Below are 23,930 nucleotides of genomic sequence, written 5' to 3'. Positions count from 1 at the left end.
CAGAGTCAATAGAATAGAAGGAAAATCGTGTTTTTGTATATTTTTAAATACAAGACAAAGAACATACAGATATTTTGTTCAGCTATTGCATTACAGGTCAATGCTGAAGTCATCATTTGTTGCTCTCTCTGCAGGGAGTTGCAGCTTGAAGACAATACAGACTGAAGGTACAAGCGAGTACATGCATGGTGCTGTCACACTGTGAGGTTTCTTGTGTGGATGGTTTTCCTCTCAGACACACAGATCTAGAGCAGGAGGTACTCATCCCTTCCTTTAGGATAGAAGGACTGGATCTGACGGTTTAGTCAAGCTCTTGTGAGGAGACTGAGGTCCTTTGGAGTGTGAAGGGCACTGTTCCAAACATTCTACGACACTGTGGTGGCATCTGCATTCTTTTAGGCAATGGTCTGCTGGGGCTGTGGAAGCTCTGAGAGGGACAGACTAAATGAACTGGTCATGAGAGCTGGCTCTGTCCTGGACTGCCCTCACTAGACGAGACAGAAAGTGAGGCTGGTAAAATATACGTGCTTGAGTGCTTGTACGCTCATGTGTCACAGCGGCTGTATACCTTTTGGATATTCACTTTTCCTTTCCCAAACAGACAGGGACCAGAAAGATTAAACAAGCAACTTTCTTGGTTAGCAACTTTCTCATTGCCTACCTTGATACAAAAACGGATATTCAAAAGCTATGAAGACCAGACTTAATGAAACAAGAACATAACACAAACAGTCAAAGTCCAATCTCCAAAGACAAATGCATGCTGTGCAGTGGCACCACTAAAAAAAGAAATCAACAACAACATTGTTTTACCACCTGCATCATACAATTCAACATGTGGCATTTTTGTCCGGGTTGCCACTAAAGAAGGTGAGGGGTCAATACATTTTTAGGTGCTGCAGCAGCCCTATTTACTGCAGTGATGGATCTCAGCACCCACCAGAGATTTCAGTTCATTCTTTTATTTCCTTCTAGTCTCTTTTTCTCCTCTCCCCTCTTTACATTTGTAAAATAAGTACATTTCCCCTCTAGGCAGCAGTCATGGACTGCACCTTGTACTGTATCTTGCTGCTGCACAGGTTCAGAGTCAGAGTCAAATCTGGTGTGACTGGGTGATGGTTCTTCCAGAACCTCCGCCTATTGCCCCAGCTCTCTCCTCTGGAGCTCCCCGACTCTCCGCGGCAGTCTGTCGAGAGCTCACACAGTATTGTAAAAGCGAGATGCCAGAGTGCAGTTCAAAGGGTTCCGCTGAAGGCATCCACATTCAACTGAAACCATCAAACGTTAGCTACCTCAAGCATATTTTACTCTATATTTTAGGTAGCTAGCATTAGCGGGATAACTAGGAAGCTCAACATTACATTAAATGGATTTAGGTCGCTCATCTCCATACCAAGATTAACATATGAATAATGCTCCGCAAAGAAAAACAGAGAGAGCCAAAATATTTTCCTATCTGAGGTGGTGATTGTTGGGACAGTGGAAATACTCATAAAGATGCTTTTGGTGAGTTTTATTTTGATTCTGTTGGGTTGGAATGTGTGAGTGTCTTCTACGCTGAGCTGCATGGTTAAATGACTGTTTCTATGAATGGAGTCTGGTGGCTTTCTGTACTCTGCTGGTGCTCTAGTGTGACACCTAGTGGCAGTGTCGTATATAAAACCTTTAAACTGAGCTTTGGCCTGTTTCCTGGGCTCTGATGATGAGCTTTTCGTACTCATAAATCCCACCACCAAGGAATGTCACATGAAAGATTTGAGTCCTGGGATGACAAACAGTCACTTAAAATGAGGAAAAAAAATGACCAGATTTTTTAAAAACACTCTTAACACAGTCATCTTTCTTTAAAGCTGGTATTCCACCATGCCAATCCAGATCCCCCTCACATCCTCCTCTGAGAGAACAATATTTCTAACGTTTCAGGGCTGGATTGGGCGTCAGGCTGGTTTGCTCTATGTGCTTTAAAATTCATTTTGTTCAGGTATGGGCCCACAACAAAGCAGGGCTACTCAATCCAAAACTGCTCCAGGTGGGTTCAGTGATCATCTCCACAGACATGAAACGGGCCTGCACCAATGCACATCTGCTGTGCACTGTTTGATTCTGCATGTGCACACCAAACAGCAGCCATTCCAGCAGCATTTCACCTACCTCAGCTATTAAACCGACAGAGGAGGGCAGCAGTGAGCTACCCGAGCTAAATGTTGAGAATTTATTTAATGAATATACAATAGTTAGTCTTGTATAAGTAGCCAAACATAATCAATCGATCGTCGACTACGCCGAATTGATCCGGAGGTCAAGATAGGTTCAACTGATTCCGAAACGACAGGAGATCATAACAGATTCCTTGTTGTTTGCGTCGTGGGAAAATTTAGAGATATTGCTGAAGGAGCCTGGCGGCGTGACGACTGATCGGACAGCACCAGGCATGTGACTCCACAGCTAGGATGCGATCATGAATCGTGCTGCATTTGAAGCTGCAGCCTGCAGCGGAGTCGGCTTTGTGCCACGGTGGCTGAGAGGCTCCCCTCTCTGCGTGCGTCACGGTGACGCGCTCCAGTGCTGCACATTCATGAACGCGCGCCGTCTCCCCGCACGGATGGGATCAGCCGGAGGGACGCGGATGAAAGGTAACCAGCTTCACACGCGTTGTGCGGTAAACGGCGATTTAGAGAGACACAGACAGAGCATCGATGTGTTGTCTAATGTCGGCGTGTGGTCAGCTGAAGGCCTGAAGGACGCTCACGCACACGGAGCGCCGCACAAATCCGCTCGCTCAGTAACTGAGGGTAGCCGGTGCCAAAGTTAGCAAGAAATGTCCTGTTCTGTGCTGTGAGCGTGTCAGGCCGTCGTCGTCTCACATGTTGTTGTACAGACTGTCTGTCACAGGCTCCGAAGTGGAAGCTCGCTGAGCTGAAATGCGTTTATGCGCTGGAGCGCGGATTTCTCATGGAAGAGCCGAAGCTAACACGAACATAGAGCAAATCTGTCCCTGGTCTTTGGCTGCACGTAAAAGATATTTACAATTCGTTTAAGACTCTTAACTTCTACATTTCTTTTTTTGAAAAAGGGCTACATCCGTCTTCTAAGTTTAATTCCTTGCACGACACCTGATATTTCCAGGGTTGCTGACTGGACACGTCCAAACAAGATGCCCGAGCCAGTTAAAGGACAACTCTGACATTTATGTGACCGCCCACCAGACAAGCGTAACCTAAAACAAGCTGACCTGCAGGTCCGGAATGTCACTTTATTTTGGACCTGCAACCTGTGACAGGAGGGGCCGTAAAGGACCAGGTGGCAGGGTCAGCTGACCATCACAGCATAGCAACCACCAACATGGAGGAAAATCTTTGTCTGCTCATCGCCATGAGCAGAAAGTTTGGTTCCACTCTTTGAAAAGGATTATTTGGTTGCAAGTGTCTCTGTAAAGAACCTCTGTGTGTGTCTGAACGGATCATCATAAAATTACATTTGTTTGCCCCTTCAGGCCATTAAATCAAAGATAAGAGATAAGATAAAATGTTCCCACACTGGGGAAATGAAGTTGTTACAGCCAGCAAAGTTTAAAAAAGAGGCAAAAGAGATCGAGATAAAAAAGTGTACAGAATAAAAAATAAAAATCAACTATATATACACTGTATGTACATTTTGCACAAGATTATCAGAATACTGTTGCCGATACTGAATTTTGCACATGAGAAAAACATTGTTGCCTAAAATTGCACATGAGTCGAATATGGATAATAAATACAGTGTTGGTACAATTGCACATTAGCAAAAAAAAATAATACAACACAGCACAGCACGAGATGTAGTGAATATGAGCAAATGTTAGCATAAATAACAGTAGTACAGCGCTACATATGCTAAATATCTAAATGGTTGCTGCTTCTGTCTGATGTCATTTTTGTTCTGTTTTCATTTCCAGGCGGGTGTAAGGTTTCCTTCTACAAGCAGCAGCCTCACAGATAGACAAACGCTGCTTGATTGGCTGAAATCTGGATGCCAGAGGAGCAACATACAAGACTCCACTGAGGAAAAGCCTGAGGAAATAGTTTTTCCTCATCATCCCTGAAGTTGCGCGTCTTCGTGTTTGTCAAGCGTAATCATGGGGGCCACAGGCTACGGCTACTATCGTGTAGCCATCTTCTTCTCCATGTTCATCGGCTACTCGCTGTACTTCTTCAACAGGAAGACCTTCTCCTTCGTCATGCCCTCTGTGATGGAGGAGATTGAACTGGACAAAGACGACTTGGGTGAGACAGTAGCATTATTGGAGCTTTTTCTTTTTGTCTGGTTTAAGAAAGATTTCCTCAAACAATGATCAGGTCTGTTATGATTTTTGACAAAAACATTTTACAATAATTCCTGAAATCCTGAGAAGCGCACAGCGCACAGATAAAACCACCTCTTTTCAAGCTTATTCACCCAAAATGGTATTAATTGAAGTGCTGAATTGTCAGTTTCACTCTCATCCACCTATAACCTCCACCTCCTAACTGCACATGAAATATATTCAGTTTCATCACCTCACTTGACCTCATTGAATAGCTTCTTTGCAAATAGCTCAACAGAACTCAGTGCAGTCCAGCATTAAACAGCACACCGCTGTGACTCAGGATTAGCGAGCTTTAAGCTAAATGCTAGCAGCAATGGCAATGCTAACATGCTGGTGTTTCGGAGGTATAATAATTACCATGTTCACAATCTCAGTTTAGCTTGCTAACCTTTGCAAATTAGTGCTCAACACAAAGTACAGCTGAGGCTGATGAGAATGTCATTAGGTTTGCAGGTATTTAGTCATAAACCAAAGTTTCTTGACTATTTAAAATTTTGACCTGATGATGATGCTAGACGAAATGTCAGGGAAGCTCTGACAATACATCCTGTGGACGACATGAATGTTTAAATCAAATGTCATGGCAATCCATCTGACAGCTGCTGAGATGCTTCACTCTTGACCACAAATGTCAACCTCGTGGTGGCAGGAGGACTGGTCCCCTGGGAACCATGAGTTACTCTGCACAGTTTCTAATTTTTTTTATTCTTGGGAAATGATTTGATTCTCAGTTGTCATCCAACTTTTGTTGCCTTCATGAGTACAAAGCTGCAGTCCATGTCTCCTGTAATATGTCTCCCTCTGTGCTATGCTGTAAGAGTAACATTCATGGTGTCTCTGCAGGTCTGATCACCAGCAGCCAGACTATGGCCTACGCCATCAGCAAGTTCATCAGCGGCGTGCTGTCAGATCAGATCAGCGCCCGCTGGCTTTTCTCCATCGGCCTCTTCTTGGTGGGGGGCATCAACGTAGCCTTCTCCTGGTCCTCCACTGTGTCCATGTTCTCACTGCTCTGGTTCATCAACGGCCTGGGACAAGGCTGTGGCTGGCCCCCCTGTGGGAAGGTGCTGCGCAAGGTAATAGCATCCTGTCTGCCGCCACGTGCAACCCAGACCTCTACCTCAGTGTAATTGTAATGGTCAGAGCCATGGGAAGTCCCACTCTCAACAAGCAGGCTGTTCATGATGCCTGCGATGATTCTGGGCAGCTAGTGAAAGAGTGTAACCCTGGAGTGTTAGCCATCTGCTGCCAGACATATTGTCTGTGTTTTCACTATGAACTGTGGGGGAGAAAGTGCACCGGTCTCTTGCTCGTTGGAAATGTTTGAAGAACCCAGTCCCTTGCTCTCAGACAGCACTGACCTTTGGACCAGAGGTAGCACCGGTTTGAGGAGATGTCAGCCTGTGGCAGCTGTATGAGGCACTGACTGCCCAAGGCCGAGTCCAAGTGGTGATATTGGCAGTTCTAACAGTTTGAGTTATTACAGTGTTGACCAACTATCTGCAAGGCCTCATGCACAGATGGCTTTTGGATCATGAAGTCCTGCTGAATGATATGCATAATGAGCCAGACTGAGACTAAATACTGTTTGAGGAAACCCTAAAGCTTTCCGCAAGTCTATGCTCAGAACAACTCGAGGCTTGTGAGAAGCTGCCTTAAAAGTAGCAGTGTTCAAAGGTGGGGAATAAATAAATAGGCTTTGGCATTTGTCCAGTCAGCTGAAGGGGATCAGATTACAGGAGAATGTATTTATAGAAGATTCTCAGTAGATCTTTCCAAAAGAAGAACAACTTCTCTCAACCTCTCTAGTAAGATCGAACATCCTTAATAACTTAGAGTCTGCACCAGTTTTCTGCAGCTCTGCAGCTCCTGATCCACAGCTGAATCAACATCCACACACTGTGGATCAACACAGTGTTAAATCAGCCTGTGAGCCACCTTAGGTGTTTGCCCAGTGGAATCTCAAGTTACTGGTTATGCTGTTGCTCTGTTGGGTATACTGTGCGAGGAATGCTTCTGGCTGCCATCAGCTGTATTACATCATGAGGGTGTGTGGTTCTGATGCCATGTCGCCAGAAGCAGCAAAATAAGTGTCGCACCTTGGGAAAAGAAAGTGCTGCTGATTATTTGGTAATGTTTCTTCTATTTGGCCTTGCCTTAATCCCCTGGTCAAGATTATTAGATAAAGTGAACCAGCATGTTTTGACCATGACTGGTGGTTCGCTTCAGGAAAGTGGAACATGGAAAAAAACCAACAATATGTGCGATAGTTAGTTAGGAAAGTTGTAAACATACATGTGAAGGTAAGTGTGCATTCTTTGCCCCTGCCTGTATTGTAGGATTTCAGAAATGCTGACCATTCTTCTTTGTTTTCTCCCATGTCTCCTTTCAATCAGTGGTTTGAGCCGTCCCAGTTTGGAACATGGTGGTCTGTGCTGTCCTGCAGTATGAACCTGGCCGGGAGTCTGGGTCCAATCCTGGTCACAGTGCTCCTGCAATACTACGACTGGAGGACTATCCTGTCCATGTCAGGCATTTTCTGTGCTGCCTTCTCATTTGTTTGCCTGGTGTTGGTAAAGAATGAGCCAAAGGATGTGGGCCTGCCCAGCATCGAGGCCACGGCCAAGAAGGGGACTAAGGGAGGTAAGTAAAGAAGATGGTTATCTCAAAGCATGTCAGTCACATGGAGCCAACTTATCGTCCCAACAGTGGGTCCGTCTCAACACCCACAGTTGCAATATTTATGAGTAGTCAAGTACTGACTGTACGATGAAGTTCTGGTAACAGCACCAGTACCCAAGTGTATGAGAGCTCACACTTGGTTAATAAGGATATCAGATGGCATGTACAAGTATAGAAACATTGCTGAATTGAGCCCAAATGCTTCAGTGGGTTTATATATGTTAGACATTATGAACAAGTAAGTATACAGTGTTACACTTCCAATCAGCAGACAGTGAAAAACACAATCAGCAAAGCAATTAAATTAGTTATGTAGGAGCAGGTTGGCCTGCTGTGCACAAAAGACACATAACAGTTTTCATGAATAGTTTGTGTCTAGTAATTTTCTTAGAGAATGAACATATTCCTCAGTCATTGATAAGAGGAAATGTTACTTGATTAGAGCTGAAATGATCAGCTGATAAATCAGGTAGTCGATAATCATGATAATAATAATAAAACTTTATTTGTAAAGCAGTTTCATATAGGAATTGCTGTTCAAAGTGCTTTACAAGAAATAAATCACAAGCAGAGTGGGTGCTTTACATAGAAAAGACAGAATAGACATAAAAACAGATAAAAAAGATAAGAATGTTCAATAAGATGGAGAATAAAACCCACTTGATTATGATGATAAGGATGAAAATAAAAATAAAGACATTGATAAAACCACACAATAAAATAATAATAAAATATAGGTAAAAAAATTACATAAAGTGCATAAAATCAAGTAAAATACAACATTTTAAAAGAAGTGCAGCAGTGCATAAGCGTGAGGCAAAGCACAAAAAAAAGAGAGAAATAATAATTGATAAAATAATTATATTCTATTAATCACAGGAGTCACTCTTCAAGCAGAAATGCCAGCATTGTATTAAATGAACGAGGTGAATTGTGAGATACACTTTGCTCAAAATACCACTCGGAAGTTGAATAAGGAGAAGTATGTGTAGGTTAAGTGTACTGATTGTTTAAACCCACACATGAGCACACTTGCCTTCTACCTGGTGACGTGTTAATGTGCACTTCACCGCACAAGACTGTAAGTGTATGTGTGGGTATCTGAACACAGGCAGCAGGTTCTTAAACTGGCAGGGAATACATGTTGTTTCATTACTGAACTTGTTAGTGCTCATACTTTGAATGCTTGGAAAATTGTGATCTTACGGTATGTAAACACCTGAGACAACAACAGACTAGCCTGAACCTGAGGTTTGTTGATCACTGCTGAGTGTGACAGATTCACCACACAGTCACAACTGTAACCCCAAAACTGTGCAGATCAGCTGTGCGCGCTGGGATAATCATCAGATCAGGGACATCTGCCCCTGGAAAATGATTCTGATGCCTGCATCAGTAATGTCCACCCACATCCCACATGCAGGTGGAGCAGTTAGTACCTCGCCAGTAACAGCTGCTCACTTATTTTGTGTTTGCATGAAAGTCTGTTTCTTTGTTATTTTAAAAGTACATAATACATGTCAAATATACTTTGTCCAAGCCTTTTCCACCTAAAGACTATTACAGTGGTCTACATCTTGCAGCTACATAGAGTACCTTAGATGTGTTCATGAACCTCACAATCATTTCCTTTTTACTGCCATGACACATTCGGGAGGATTGCAAACTCTACTTCTAAACATAATCTCACCACCTGCTGACAGTGATTATGCCTCAGGCACAGTTTTCAGGAAGTGTTTGTGGAAATGCAGCCCAGATCTCTGCTTATTGACTTATTGACTAGTCCTGCTTTTACACTTGTGGCTACAGAGCCGTTTGCTTTGGTACAGCTAAAAGAGACTCAGGAAAAGTTTCTCCCCTTAGACCAACGGGATGAAGAAGTGTCCAGAGCACCTTTCTCTGAGCATCTACAATTTTCTTTTATTATGAAGTCTGCCTACAAATGATACATATGTACTTTCTACATTTTTCCTCTAATGAAATTATGCACTTAACATTTTAATATAAGAATTACATGTCAGATTTCTTATATTCCTCTATTTCTTTTAGCTCTTAGAGGCCACATTCTCAATAGACAGACTCTGGGCCAGATCCAGACCCGGACCAAAATGCAATTTAATTTGGACCTGAAGCAGTCTGACTCAGATCACTGATGTGTGACACGCTGCTATCATGTCACCTCACACATGCACACCGTTTAGCTGCTAGTAGCTAGAGCTTGTATCGAATTAAAAAAGGCATGTTCAAAAGTAGCTGATGTAGATGATGATAGTGGTTGATTTTGAAAACCATGCTGAAGCATGGTTAGCAGAGTAGATCCAGAAGTACTTGTTGATTTGACCCAAGGATAAGCACGAGACCAGTTTGCTGAATTTGCAAACAAATGTTGGTCATTTGAAGAGTGGAAAAATACTTCAGCGACACCACAGGTGGCTGTTTTTAATAACCTTGTGCAGAGGTGAGAACTGCAATACTTCAGCTGAAGCTGTCATATCAAGCTACCAGCAGAATAAATGTTAAATCAACAGAGTCAGCATTTTTCACTGAATACAGTGAAAACCACCTACTGCAGTAAATCACTAATGCACACAGTGGATCAGTGTCTGGCTGTGTTATGTGTACACAGTTGTTGAGTTTTTGGAACTGTGCAAGTGAACCTTAAGACGTTTATTTGAGTTCCCCTGCTCTACAGTATGCCACCCCACATTTCACTGCACATATTGTCAATATAAGCATGTGACAAATAAATCTCTCATCCGTTGTCACCACAAGATGGCGGTGTGGATGTCTGAACATTACTACAGACAGAGTAGAGTGTTCAACAGAGTATTTCAGAACTGATATCCAGTATAAGCAGGACTCACTCCATTGATATAATGCTTGGTGATTTAGATGGAACATGGCTCCACCATGTGATGGGCACCTTTTATAGACTAAGTAAATCAAATAGTTTTATGACCCATACATACTCATGCACTTACTATAAACTGATCTCTTGTTCATTACAATGTATGAATAGATCTTCCTCTTTGCATTTGTACTCAACAGGCAACAGTGAGAGCACCTTGAGTGAGTTCCTCCTCTCTCCTTTCCTGTGGGTGCTGTCTCTGGGCTACCTGGTGGTGTTTGGGGTGAAGACGGCTGCCACTGACTGGGGGCAGCTGTTCCTCATGCAGGAGAAAGGCCAGACTGCTCTTATGGGTATGCATTTTATTTGTCCATTGCTTCTCGCTGATTTTCACTCAATTGAACGGGTCAGGGGTGCTGACATCAGCTGCGTTGCTCACAGGCAGCACCTACATGAGTGCCTTGGAGGTTGGAGGTTTTGTGGGCAGCCTTGCATCCGGTTTCCTCACTGACAGAGCTGTAGCTCGGGTGAGTAACAGACTTAGGAAGAAGTGACTGGGATTATTAACTGGAGGCAGTGTTAAAAACATCCTCTCTTTGATGCTCTTCAGCAAGGCTTGGGCACCCATGGCAACCCTCGTCATGGCCTGCTCATTCTCATGATGGCCGGTATGTATGTGTCCATGTACCTCTTCAGAGTCACCATCACACCTGAAATCCCACAGGTACGTGCACCTTAATGTCATTTGTTACTGTGTAAAATGTATGAAATGTACATGTGGCCAGTGTTGGAAAATGTCACAAGAGCTTATTTTCTGTGCTCAGGAGGCTCCTCTTTGGGTCCAAGTCATTCATCCTGTCTCTGTCCTCATTGGTGTGTCAGAAAAAGAGGTACACTCAGACATTTTATTGGGTTCATAGGGGATAAACATTGATGTAGTGAATGCTGGGAAAACGTTCAAGAATACTGTTCCACATTTTCTTCGTGTCACACGCAGATCTGGATCCTCTTCCTCGGTGCTCTCTTTGGATTTTCTTCTTATGGACCAATAGCCTTGTTTGGGGTGATAGCCAGTGAAAGTGCCCCTTCAAATTTTTGTGGAACCTCTCATGCTGTTGTAGCACTGATGGCTAATGGTAAGCTGCAGCAAAAACATCTGTTTCATTCACTGCAGTATTCCAGCTTTGACTCATTCATATGATTAAACAAGCTTGCTTTCGTTACAGTGGGGGCTTTTATGGCGGGGCTTCCCTTCAGCACGATAGCGAAAAAGCACAGCTGGGACATGGCTTTCTGGATAGCCGAGGTGGTCATGGCCATTGCCACCATCGGCTTCTTCCTTGTGCGCAACATGCGCACCAAAATGGGACGGATCGCAGAGAAAATGGACTAATGTATCTTACTGAAATGAGCCAACTGCCGATGCCCTGATATGTGACCCGATGGACTGATTTCTTGGACTGTCGACGGCTCTGAATACAGAATACTGCACATTAATACAACCACTTAATTTGACCAAACAGAACGGCACAGACTCAGATACTTTTTCCTGATTAATTGGGTTGATGTAGATGCTCATGGTGAGTGTGATCCATTAAACCGCTTTAGATTCACAATCACGTATTGTCACACATACAGTACCACTTTCACCAGCATGAAGATAGAGTAGATGATATTGGTCATCACAAGCTAACAATTTAGTGCTTCCACTTGATCCTAGAGGCAGTTTTCATGTTGAGACATTTAAAAGTTGCTGTATGGCCTGTGTGTGCAAAGAAGAACCTGGATATGAAAATATGTAAAGGTTGTAGTTGATTTTGTCAAGACCAGGTGGATGTATGCTGCTCATTGCATACCTTGCCTTCAGTTATATTTAACTTATTGAATGTGCACTGATGGGCCTGTAAACTCAAGACTAGCATTTGCCTAGGTGTTTGCACAAATGTGGTAGCATGTGTCATGGTCATTTTACTAATACCTCAAGTATTTGTAAAAATGTACTGGGCTCATTGTGTCCCTGAAATGAAGTACTCAAGTTATTTTTATACACCGTCTATGCGACATGATGCAGAATATAACACTGATGCAGCCTTGCTAGGCCATGTCAGCTTTTGTGATCTGACATGTTTTTAAAGATCGAGTAGCATCAAACCTGGTGTTTTGTCACTGCCACTGTAGTTTATACAGCAGTTAATGTTCTGATCTGTAAAATCTGTGAGTTTTCTTAACTCCATTAATAATGGGTCTACTCAGTGCCATGTTGGCATATCTGTCTTACTGGAATTATACAATGGACCTGAAAGGGTTCAGGACATCTAATAAATGTGAAGATCACCTTGTTTGTGTATGTTTATCTGTCAAGGAGTTCATGTTGGCACCGACAGCCTCACAGTAAGTTTGTTAATTTAAACACAAGATACTTGTGCTCAAAAAGAGGATTCATTCTCAGTGAAGAACCTTGGACCCCTAATCTGCCTCTATATATGCCAAAGAGCAGTGATTCCTAACACGTCTCTGGGGCACATCAGGTGGAAACCTCCCTTCAACGGTGTTTCGCCAACTCCAGGAGGCTAGGCGGTGAACTCCGGCATCCCAGAGTCACCCCCCTAGCGCCAGTTCACACTGCTCCTACACAATCCAAACAGCACTGCCACGTTCAACTGACCGAGGCCTGTTTAGGAGATGCTCCAGGTAGTGGCCAGTTCCGATGCTACCATTTAGCTAATGCTAAATGCTAACCGCTACCTGTTAAGAGGAACAGAAGAAGACGAAAAAGCTAGATTCACCTATACTGTTAATGTTCACTGCTAGATGCCAATACTAACTGCTAAGATACTATCATACTACCACCACTTTAGCTATTGTTAGCTGCTACAATGCTACCACAGGCCTAGATGCCACATGTAACTGCCGATTGCCACACTACCATCATCTACCCCTGTCTCTCACCAACTGCACCAATAAAAGCGGGATGGGAATACAAACCCTGGTTCGGGTAGGGGGTAGAAACAGCCTCTGTTTTTAACAGCCTCTTCTAACATTTCCTTCAAGAAGCAAACAAAACAGGAAAACAACCAAAAAAGAACAAAAAAAAAACAGCAAAAAAAAAACAAGCCAACTCTGTATCTTACAATGCAAACTCACCTGAACAGGCCACATGGTCCCAAAGAGGTCCCCACCCCCGCCCCTATTTCACCCCCCAACTACTATTATTTCTCCTGATCCATATCCACTGACTAGACCTAGCAGCCTCATCTGACATCTCCCTCACTGTCTTCCTTAAATTTTGCCCCTGCACTCCTTGCTCCCTCAGCAGTGAAACAGCTGACCCTGCAACAAAACCTCTACACCCCACTTCAACCCGACAGACCCTGGTCTTCCATCCCCTCTGCTCAGATTCTGTCTTTAAATCTGCATACTTAGTCTTCTTCCTTTCATAAGCTGCCTCCACTGAATTTCCCCAAGGGACTGTTAACTCGATAAAATACACAGTCTTTTTACTCATGGACCATAAGACAATGTCTGGCCTCAGATTACTATAAACTATTTCCTGGGGCACAACTAGCTTTCCTCGCAAGTCGACCTGCATTTGCCAATCATCAGCCCCTACCAGGCAGCCACCTACCTGCCTTCTCCCTGACTTAGCAGCTCTATTTTTCTCCCCCTCTCGAACAAACCGCACATCTAACCTCTCCTTTCTAGAACTTCCAGAATTCACCTACTTCCTTCTTCAATGCCTGCGGCTAAGCTTCTCAGCACCTGATTATGCCGCCATGTATACCGGCCTTGTGATAAGATAATTCTACAACCTGACAAAATGTGCTTTAAACTTGCTGTACCTGAGCAGAGTGGGCACGATTGATCGCCCTGTACCCAGAGACTTAGCCTATCAGAAATTTAATACGACCTTCCTCCATATTCCACAGGTCCCTCCAACTAAGTTTCCTCTTCTCAACACCGTCCCAATTCAACCATTGTCCCTGTTTGGCCTGACCAACTGCTTTTGCCCCCCTTAACAACAACAACAAGATCTGATCTCTTACTTCAGCCAATCCTGAAAATATCTTAAAATGCATTTGCACTAAAGTTGCATAAACCTTCCTCGAGCTGGAAAGAGAGTGTCTGCTCATGTCAAGCCTGCAGCTGAAGGATAGATGCACACTTTTTCAAGTCTGTGTCACAACATACCCTTGTATTAGAGGCTTTGTGGTGCTACAGAGATGTCCGTCCTACAAATCATATTCTCCAGACATAAGGAAACACACTTGTGTGGTACAGACACCAGCAAAAATCACATCATTATCATTTTTAGATTTTTTTTCAGTGAAAATATTCCAAAATACCATTCCCATTAAAATCAGGACTCATTGCAATGACAATATCTGTCAAAATAATTGCAATTATTTATTTAATAGTTCATTTTATTGCATATTGGTCAGCCCAAAACGGTCAAGAGGAACAATAACAACAACCAAAGACTGTTCTAACGTACATAGTGCCATGTGAGTATTGTTTTAACCCGACTGGAAAAATGTGAACCTGTTTTATGGACTCAGTGTGTTGCCAGTGTCAGGCTGACTCGGCCAGTCAGTGGTTTCCACCTGCTGGACATGATAAGCTGTCATGTTTACAGCACGTTGAGCATCTTCATCAAACCACCTGCAGCATCTTCTTGGATTCGGGCTTATAGCTACCACACTGAGTTCATGTCATGGACATTATTTCTGTATATTTGGAGAGTTTATAAACCGAGGGGGGACATTTCACAGCCACATTTCTTAGACTCAGAAAATATAAACTTGACTGCTGAGGCCACAAGTAATTAAACAAAAGAATTAAATATTTCCCCGCCAGTGATAGTGTGCAGAGTGAAAAAAAAAAGTTAGTTGAGGTTAGAGTTAAGGCGTTTTTTTGTTTTTCCGTCTTCAGGGTGATCGTTGCATGCTTCAATAACGCACCGGTCTTTAAAATTACCGGTCAAACAGTCGTTATATCCGTTTCCATCAGCTGCAGTGAAAAAGGCGGCCGGTGTTATGGCAAAAGAGATATAAAAAAATATGAACGGAACAGAGATGTTTGTGTGCTGTGTGGATGCCAGCCGCCTCACCTTCTCGGCAGACCAATCACAGCAGAACCGGAAGTGAACGTGCCGCCGCTGTTGCATTAAAGACAGGTACGGGCGCACGACAGTGTCGGTTTGTTTACGAACAGAACTAGTTTTATGAAAAGTGGCGTGAATGCATCATGATGCGGGAAAAAGTAAAAGGCGACGCAGAAAAAAAAAAAAACATCCAACCGCTGATAAAACCGGTCCAACCTGCAGCTGTCCATGGTGCTGAAAGCGCTTCTTCTGCTGGTGTTGGGACAGAGCCTGTAAAAGCATTAATATGAGACTGGTTTCAAGGTGACAGGGAACATCTGAAATCATGCTCTTTACGCTTTCCTGTTGCCCTTTTGTAGCCACACGGTGGACTGAGCTCGACCTACATTATCTTTGAACTCATCCTCCTCACCAGCACATTTTGTTATAGCTGGACAAATATGCATAATTTCAAAGAAATGTTAAACCTATACCTGTCAATGAATTAAATGTTTTTAACAACACCTCCATTATGTTATATTTTAGTTCCATTTGCCAAAATCTCTCATTTTTCTTTACTGTATTCTAAAACTGTGATCAGTGACCTATCACTTGTTGCATACATATATACTGTATGGGTAGGTGCTGACTCCTGCAGTGTGTCCAACATGTTTTTTGTTACTACAGTGCATCCAGAAAGTAAAAGTAAAAGCTTCACTTTTTCCACAATATGTTATGTTACAGTCTTATTCCAAAATGGAATAAATACATTTTCCCCCAAAAAACACCCCATTATGACAATGTGAAAAAAGTGTTTTTGATAGCAATGTTAGCAAATTTATTCAAAACTAAGAAATCACATGTACATAAGTATTCACAGCTTTTCATCAATACTTTGTTGATGCACCTTTGGCAGCAATTACAGCCTCAAGTCTTTTTGAATATGATGCCACGAGCTTGGCACACCTATCTTTGGGCAGTTTCGCACATTCCTCATTGCAGCACATCTCAAACTCCATCAGGTTGGATGGGAAGCGTCGGTGCACAGCCATTTTCAGATCTCTCCAGAGATGTTCAATCGGATTCAAATCTGGGCTCTGGCTGGGCCACTCAAGGACACTCACAGAGTTGTCCTGAAGCTGCTCCTTTGATATCTTGGCTGTGCTTCGTGTCGTTGTCCTGCTGAAAGATGAACCGTCACCCCAGCCAGAGGTCAAGAGCTCTCTGGAGCAGGTTTTCCTCCAGGATGTCTCTATACATCGCTGCATTCATCTTTCCCTCTATCCTGACTAGTCTCCCAGTTCCTGCCGCTGATAAACATTCCCACAGCATGATGCTGCCACCGCCATGCTTCACTGTAGGGATGGTACTGGCCTGGTGATGAGCGATGCCTGTCCTCCAAACATGACGCCTGGCTTCACACCAAAGTGTTCAACCTTTGTCTAATCAGACCAGAGAAGTTTGTTTCTCAGAGTCTGAGAGTCCTTCAGCTGCACTTTGGCAAACTCCAGGCGGGCTGCCATGTGCTTTTTACTCAGATGTGGCTTCCGTCTGGCCACTCTACCATACAGACCTGATTGGTGGACTGCTGCAAAGATGGTTGTCCTTCTGGAAGGTTCTCCTCTCTCCACAGAGGAATGCTGCCTCTCTGACAAAGTGACCATCGGGTTCTTGGTCAGCTCCCTAACTCGGGCCCTTCTCCCCCAATTGCTCAGTTTAGACGGCTGTCCAACTCTAGGAAGAGTCCTGGTGGTTCTGAACTTCTTCCGTTTACGGATGCTGGAGGCCACTGTGCTCATTGGGACCTTCGAAGCCGCAGACATTTTTCTGTACCCTTCCTCAGATTTGAGCTTTGAGACAATCCTGTCTTAGAGGTCTACGCACAAATCCTTTGACTTCATGCTTGGTTTGTGCTCTGACGTGTGCTGTCAGTGTGGGACTTTCCAAGTCAATCAACTGAATTTACCACAGGTGGACTTAAGCTGTAGTACAATTACAAGGATGATCAGTGGAAACAGGCACCTGAGCTCAATTTTGAGCTTCATGGCAAAGGCTGTGAATACTTATGTACATATGATTTCTTGGTTTTTTACTTTTTAATAAATTTGCATTAAAAAAAAACAAACTTTTTTCACATTATCATAATGAGGTGTTGAGTGTAGAATTTTGAGGAAAACAGGTATTAATTCCATTGTGGAATTAAGGCTGTAACATAACATATTGTGAAAAAAGTGAAGCGCTGTGAATACTTTTCAGATGCACTGTACATAGTATTCACAAAAACTCATTAGCAACATTTCTTTTCCCTGTGGTGTATTTTAAAGCGTTACTTTTTAGTTAACACTTAGTGTTTTTACACTCTTATATCAGCAAATTCTGAGAATGAAACCGCGTAACAACTACCAACCAAGTTTTATTGGTTTGTTGATAACAATCATTACACAGGTACATCTATAAACAAATAAAAAGAAACTGCACACTTGTACTTGATACAGATACCTAAAAGTCACATGAATATTGCTACTGCTGGTATGCATTTGACATCTCAAATAAATGTACATTTTGTCTGTTGGCCTTTAAGAAGCCAGTCTCAACAGTTAGTTTTTTTATGGTTACACACCTCTTTAGCTTGGCTAAGAAAACAAATTCCATTTTTACCATCCTTACAATGTACCATTACACACTGCATATAGAAAGATTGAAAACCTTTTTCACAGCAGCTATACAAATTTATTGCGATGCTATCACAGAACAGAGACACAACCAACACACGCGATGCACAGTTCCAATAGGGAGAGCTCCAGTACTAGGGATTTTAGCTTTATTGGTCAGATTCGTTAAGAAAACTGCATGAGTACAAGAGTTAACATATAGGAACAAAGCTTACAAACATTCTAAAACACTGTTTTTCATTATAAACAATAAAACAATGAGTTGCCCTGTGACTTTGTCCATTCCCACCCCAGCACAGATTACATACACTGTCCCTTATAAAGCATATGGAATGTAATCCACGCAGGCAAGCTCTTCCGGTTGTTGCCCCAGCTCCTGTGAACTTCGTGCTTGCGTGTTGACATGGTAACCTGTCCCGCACCCTCCCCTCCTTCACATTTAAAACTGAAATGAAATCCACTGACAGTTAACAACAATGACCGCAATTTTCATGGCGATGCAAAATTGTGGGATGTGATGAAATTCCCGTCTCCAAATTGACTTTTTTCTTTCATTAAAAAAAAGTGTTCTCTACAATCAAACTACTAAAAAACCTGTATTTAGAAAATAGTTGATAAAAATATTCCCCTGAATTGTACAAGAAAAGAGGTACAGGGAGCACTGGTAAAAGACGTGGTTTGAGAGCTGTTATTCTGCTGCCTCGTCTTTTTGTTCAGCTGCATCTGTAGCTGGTGCCTGTAAGAGAAGTGTTAGAGTGTCAAAGTTTTTCCACCAAGGAGAAGATGCTTATTTTCCATCTTTACATATGATGGCATGACCCTTACCTCTTCCTCAGCTTTGGCTTCGCCATTCTCAGCAGGGGCCTCTGGTGCTTTCTCCTCAGGCTTGGCCTTCTCCACCTCCTTGGCTTTCTTGGGCTTAGCAGGTCCCTTCTGCAAACAGCAATAACAACCACATTAGTCACGGTTTCAACAGCTGAGAGTCTTATTAATGAATCTAATCAGAAGTCACCAAAACAAGGTCCCACCTTTGGCTTGGGTTTGGCCTCTGCCTTTGCAGGTACAGGTTTCTGTGGGGACAGAAAGCATGAATGTCAGCACTGAGTATGCAGCATACATATTGTCTGTGACACTCTGGGCTTGTCTGTACTTACATCTTTCAACCTGAGAGATCTCCTCTTGGGCTGCAGAGAGACGGAAATGACAGGGTGATTACTTAGAAAATATCAGCCAGTGGCTTTCGCTGATGAGGTGTTACTGACCCCTGGTGGGTGCATACAGTAACTTTTATTATTTTGAACTTAAATAAAACACAGATACTCCAAACATATAAATGGGAGTCTGATTATTCCTTACCGCTGAATCACCTCCTGTAGCTGGCTGCAAGGGAACAAGAAAGAAAAACAGGTTAAATAGACTTCCTGTTTTTTACTGCGGCTATGGTTGGTATAATTGGTGGTGGGATATGGGCTTTGAGCATTAGTTATGTAACTGAGAAGTGGGCGTTTCCAGACTGAATATTAGCCTATGGTTGCACACCCAGCTTCATGCATGTTTTAGTTAAGACCACGCACTGACTGGCTTGCAATCTTGCACAATGGAGCTCACAATGGAACCCCCCCCCCAGTACATATAAACCTAATCAAAGCTATGAGTAAGCCACACTCAATAGTCAGCATGCTTACAGACGCGTAAATGAGGAATATCACATGTTACTTAGCAACATGTCAACACGAATCCTTCTGGAACTACTTTTTTTGGCGCAGGAACAATAAAACAAGAACGAAGTGACGCGCTTGAATAGAAAGTTTTCCGGCTTAATATCGCAGCATATGGAAGTTCATACAGCGACATGTGATTGTGCTCTCCCACCTCCTGCAAGTCATTTGCCCACTGTAAAACTCCGGTGGAGGAGGGGGCGGACTCCGCCTCCTCCCCGACACATCCATTCATTGGTAATAAATGGGAATGCCAGAGTAGGAAGAAAACCTAGCGGTGCGGAGAGCGTTCCCGCCATGAATTTGAAAAGAGTCACTCCGAGATGCTCAGCGATCTGGTAGCAGAATCTACCAGAACCCCCAGCAACAAGAGCAGCGCTTCGCTGACGGAGGCTCGCCATTGCATAACCTGCGACTGGCCTGAGCCGACAACACACAGAGAGACACTCCGCTAACACGACAAGCGCCTTCACGGACGCGTTTTCACCGGGGAGGATAAGGGCGGCCATGTCTCCATAAAAGCACACATGCACGCTCGGGTTATGAAAGAGAGCCGTTACAAAATCGCATTAAAGTGTTTTTTTGCCGCACAAGAAAGCCCTAAACAAGAACTAGTGCCCGCACAAAAATAACGACCACAACATTTCAGCCAAACTCCCACCGAATTACACGCTGTTACAGATACTAGTCGGTGTCGGTCCGATTTCCTTCCAGAGAAACTTTAGCATCCAGCGTGTCGACCCCCATAGGAAACAATCAATATGCCGCCAACTTTCTCTGCAGAAGAGCCGTCCATCGACAGAGACAATCTCCCCGCTTTGTCCCACACTGACACTAAATTATTTACACACAATTGCAATTGTGCATGTCACCATCCTGCGGTGAAAGAAGTACCCCGGCGAACAGAAAATCTTTGGCACAAAGATAATCACTGCACGACAGAGATAAGACCAAGAATCAGCCGCTCCGGAGAATCAAAACAGAGCCGACACAGCGGCTGAAGTCCGGGCTGCGCGGCGCCAGCACTGTTGACATCCACTCGCAGCAGAACGCAGACATTTGTACCAACATTTCAACAACTCCGACCGCCGGCGGTAACGAGCCCATTCCACACACTGCAGTTGGGGGTTATAAATGCTGTATTACTAAATGCATGAAAGATGTCGGTCTACTCACTGTGCTCCGTTTAGGCATGGTTGGTTTGTGTGGGGTGTTTTTTTTTTAAAAAAAAGAAAAAAAGAGCTAAATGTTTCGCAACACAGGAGAATATACAGTGGTATATTCAAGATAAAGCTGTGCCAGTACAGTCTAACACAGCGCAGCGAGACGTTAATGTTCCATTGGAAGAAAAACTAGCTCAAACCGGATTGGATTCTCCCCCTCCCTCCCTATTAAAACCGTTATAGTTCCTGTGTGATTGACTGGGCTGTATCCCGCCCCTGCTGCCCGCTGATTGGACGACGCCGTGTCCAGCAGCGCGATTTCAAATCTGGGCTCTTACCTGTGTGGATACGTCACACGTCAGTCAGCAAGCATGGCGAGCTATTTGTCTGTCTGTGCAGCCATCTGGTATAACAAGGCAAAAATGTCTTTAAAGCTGCTTTCGCCGCGGTTAGAACGGTTTATATTCACCACCATATCCTGCATTTTGACACACGCGACCAGTGCGTCTGATATGTGATAAAAGCAAACCCACTCTGCGCCTTTACCACGAATGATAAAAGAAAATGTGGCATGTGTAGTGCTAGAAGATTGAGAGAGGGGTGTGTGCTCCCCCAGCCAAGTCTTTTGTATTTTAGCTTGGGAAAATGGCGACAGGATAGTTGTGCGTGCAGCTCCTGAGCGCGTGTGTGCTCTCGTGCAGCCTCCTCGCGGTGTTGTCACCGTGCACTTGCTCCACTGTGAGCGTGCAGTCCAAGCATGACTCCACTGGAAACAACCACGGTGGCGCTCCAGCTTTGTGCTGAAGTCATTTCAGACATTTCAACACGGAGACATTCATTCATTTCCCCAGAGTGAATGATACAGACACTACCATGACTGCTTTATTTCTCTCCCGCCCCGACCAAACCGAAACACTGATCGCCATGTCAGTGATTTATGTGCACTGGCCAAAAAAAAAAAAAAAAAAAGGCAACAATTTCGAAATGTGTTCAAGTTGATCTTTTGGGGCTGATTTTCTTTGATGATAATTTAATTGAATCCTCTTCTATGGGGACAGTATGGGATGTAGTTCACAAAACCTACCTATCATGTGTACGAGATATTAACTCATTCAGCACATTTTGCACTTTTGTCAACAGTTTCTTTAAATTTTATTTATTTATTTTCTTAATATAGGTACTGATCAATGTGCACTCCCACTGTATTTCAACATTACTCTCTTACAGGATGTCCCCTGGCATTGGACAGTGTCATTATTGGTGTTTCACATGTGAGGACAATTTTATGATAATGATTATTTGTAGTATTAGGCTTAAACAAAACATTCAAACAGCAAAATCGTCACAGATAAAAAAAAAACAAAAACAATGCTTTTGCTTTTAAATGATCCCTCCCTGCATTCTGGACATCCCAACATCCTGTTTCAGCAGAAAATACATCACATTCAGGAGCAGCATGCTCACAGCAATGAGATCCACTTAGTACCTTACCAGAACAGCATGTGTCTACTTGTATTCCAAATGAGGTGAGGAATAATGACACTCAATTTTCCCAGCTCTTAGACAGCCTCAACACCACATATCTTCTTCATTCAAACTTGGCTTGGCCTCACGCTGAATGCATGAGCTGATATTAAAAACAGCTAAAGATTGCTGCAACGTTTGCTCCAGTATCATAGTGTTGCACCGGAAGATGTTGATTTTGTTTTATTTTCATAAGGGAATATTACTTTCTTTTGTAAGGTTATGGCCTTACTACTAGACACAAAGGTTGGCAAAAAATAATCATATTTTTAAGTAAAATACAGATTTTCAACTGAAAAGAAACCCACTACATTTGACTTTCACTTGCCAAAATGCCAAATGCAGTGTCACCTCCAACTGATCAACACTGCCAGGTGATTGGTTGTAGGCCAAATTCAATGATATACCATTTTTTGCTAAGGAAAAAACAAACAAACAAAAAACAGATGGGATTCACAGTGAATTGGCATTTCCTGCAGGGCCACATTCGACAGCAGGTTGAGAAGACACCGAATCTGATTTTGTTTGCAGTGTCCTGCCAGCCAACGTCACACCTGTCTGTGACATTTTACTGCTAGCAAATGCTCAAATGCATTTCAATTCAGGTGGCCAAGGTAAGAATCCTACTAGTATTGGGCTTGTGATGCTGACCAGGATGTTGACCAGGAAGCATATAAACGCACCCATTACCTGAGGCCTGTTTTCTGTTTAACAAGATCTGAAAATAACAGTTTTGAGTATAGTGTGGAAGTTTTAGAAAAGGAGTGATACGCTGCACACAAACAAGTGGGTTACAGATCTCTTTAAAACTGAGGCTTTGGCAAAAGTAGCATACTTATACATTCTAGTTCATACTGTATTATTGCAACTATTATAAATATCTCATAAGTAAACCAAAATCCTAAAGGTGAGGAGATTCAACAAATGGGGGAGAGAAGATAGTGACACAGACTTCAAGGTACAACAGACAAGGTGGGATATAAAAATACATTCATCTTATAAAAGTGGGTCGCAAATTTGCAACATAATCAAAGAGCCCATCCCCCATTTGACACCCTGCAGATTCACCCACTTTGTCCAAATAAAAGGTTTCTGCCGGCTCCCTGTGGCCGAAGAGGTGTAAACAATTACTCACATGCTGATGCTTGCCAGTATTATTATGGTAATGACGTCAAGAGTTTACTTCACCCCACTGGCCCACTTGACACAACAAGGAAAGAGTGAGTAATGCATAGATTAGGTACCTGTATCTCTGGTTGCCACTCCAAACCATCCCTTTTGTTTTGCAGATCGCAACAGAATCATCCTCTGTAGTAAAATTGTAAACCTTGATAACAACAACAGCCAGTTCCATTCAGGGGAAATACAGAGCTGGAGGCCTGTCCTTTACATTTGACTGTAATCTTGGCTGAAATGTTGCCCAAATTGCCTGAAAAAATAGCATGGCTTTTCCACCGTGGCACAGATGTGGTTAGTTGTGGTTGGTTGATACAAATGTGTGATAAAGACACATCCGACAGGCCCATGAATACTACATATTGTATGATAATTGTGAAGGGCCAGTTTATGACAAAGCACTCTCTAAAAAGTATCCTACAGCTTATACATTCTTATTACATCCATACACACTTAAACATGCTCTTATTAAAATACACCTAAACCCTGCATTATAGTTATACATGGAAGTGGCAGTCTCACTGTCTAAGAAGTATTATGCCAATATCTCTCTCATCCTATCTTTATGTAGAAAATATATGAACAGCTAAAATATGATGCATTGTCATAGATTAAGCAATCCAAATTTATTGTTAAAATAATCTCATTTTTGATCAATTGCAATATACACAGTTCGAATACACATTAAGGCATCAGTAATGGTGATACAGTAATATATTATA

At 43.0% G+C, this 23,930-nt stretch overlaps 2 protein-coding genes across 2 annotated transcripts; one reads left to right on the top strand and one right to left on the bottom strand.

Moving 5' to 3' along the window:
* Window positions 1-2,520: 2,520 nt before the first annotated feature.
* LOC121617345 (glucose-6-phosphate exchanger SLC37A4-like) lies at window positions 2,521-12,204 on the top strand. The gene is made up of 10 exons (XM_041952496.1): window positions 2,521-2,633; window positions 3,935-4,262; window positions 5,189-5,421; window positions 6,742-6,988; window positions 10,076-10,228; window positions 10,317-10,402; window positions 10,486-10,599; window positions 10,700-10,765; window positions 10,873-11,011; window positions 11,102-12,204. The coding sequence occupies exons 2-10, from the start codon at window positions 4,115-4,117 to the stop codon at window positions 11,266-11,268; spliced, it is 1,353 nt and encodes a 450-aa protein (XP_041808430.1). The 5' UTR covers window positions 2,521-2,633; window positions 3,935-4,114; the 3' UTR covers window positions 11,269-12,204.
* A 5,144-nt stretch (window positions 12,205-17,348) lies between these two features.
* On the bottom strand, window positions 17,349-20,724 carry si:ch73-1a9.3 (non-histone chromosomal protein HMG-like). The gene is made up of 6 exons (XM_041952604.1): window positions 20,522-20,724; window positions 18,984-19,007; window positions 18,782-18,811; window positions 18,656-18,697; window positions 18,453-18,560; window positions 17,349-18,363 (listed from the first exon to the last, which is right to left on the bottom strand). Exons 1-6 carry the CDS (start codon window positions 20,537-20,539, stop codon window positions 18,316-18,318), a joined length of 270 nt encoding a protein of 89 aa, XP_041808538.1. The 5' UTR covers window positions 20,540-20,724; the 3' UTR covers window positions 17,349-18,315.
* Between the last annotated feature and the right edge of the window lie 3,206 nt (window positions 20,725-23,930).

Source organism: Chelmon rostratus, chromosome 14, assembly GCF_017976325.1.
Source record: "Chelmon rostratus isolate fCheRos1 chromosome 14, fCheRos1.pri, whole genome shotgun sequence".
In the NCBI taxonomy this organism is placed as follows: Eukaryota; Metazoa; Chordata; class Actinopteri; order Chaetodontiformes; family Chaetodontidae; genus Chelmon; species Chelmon rostratus.
The sequence above is the reverse complement of the archived record's forward strand: the minus strand, read 5'-3'. Positions and strand labels throughout refer to the sequence as shown.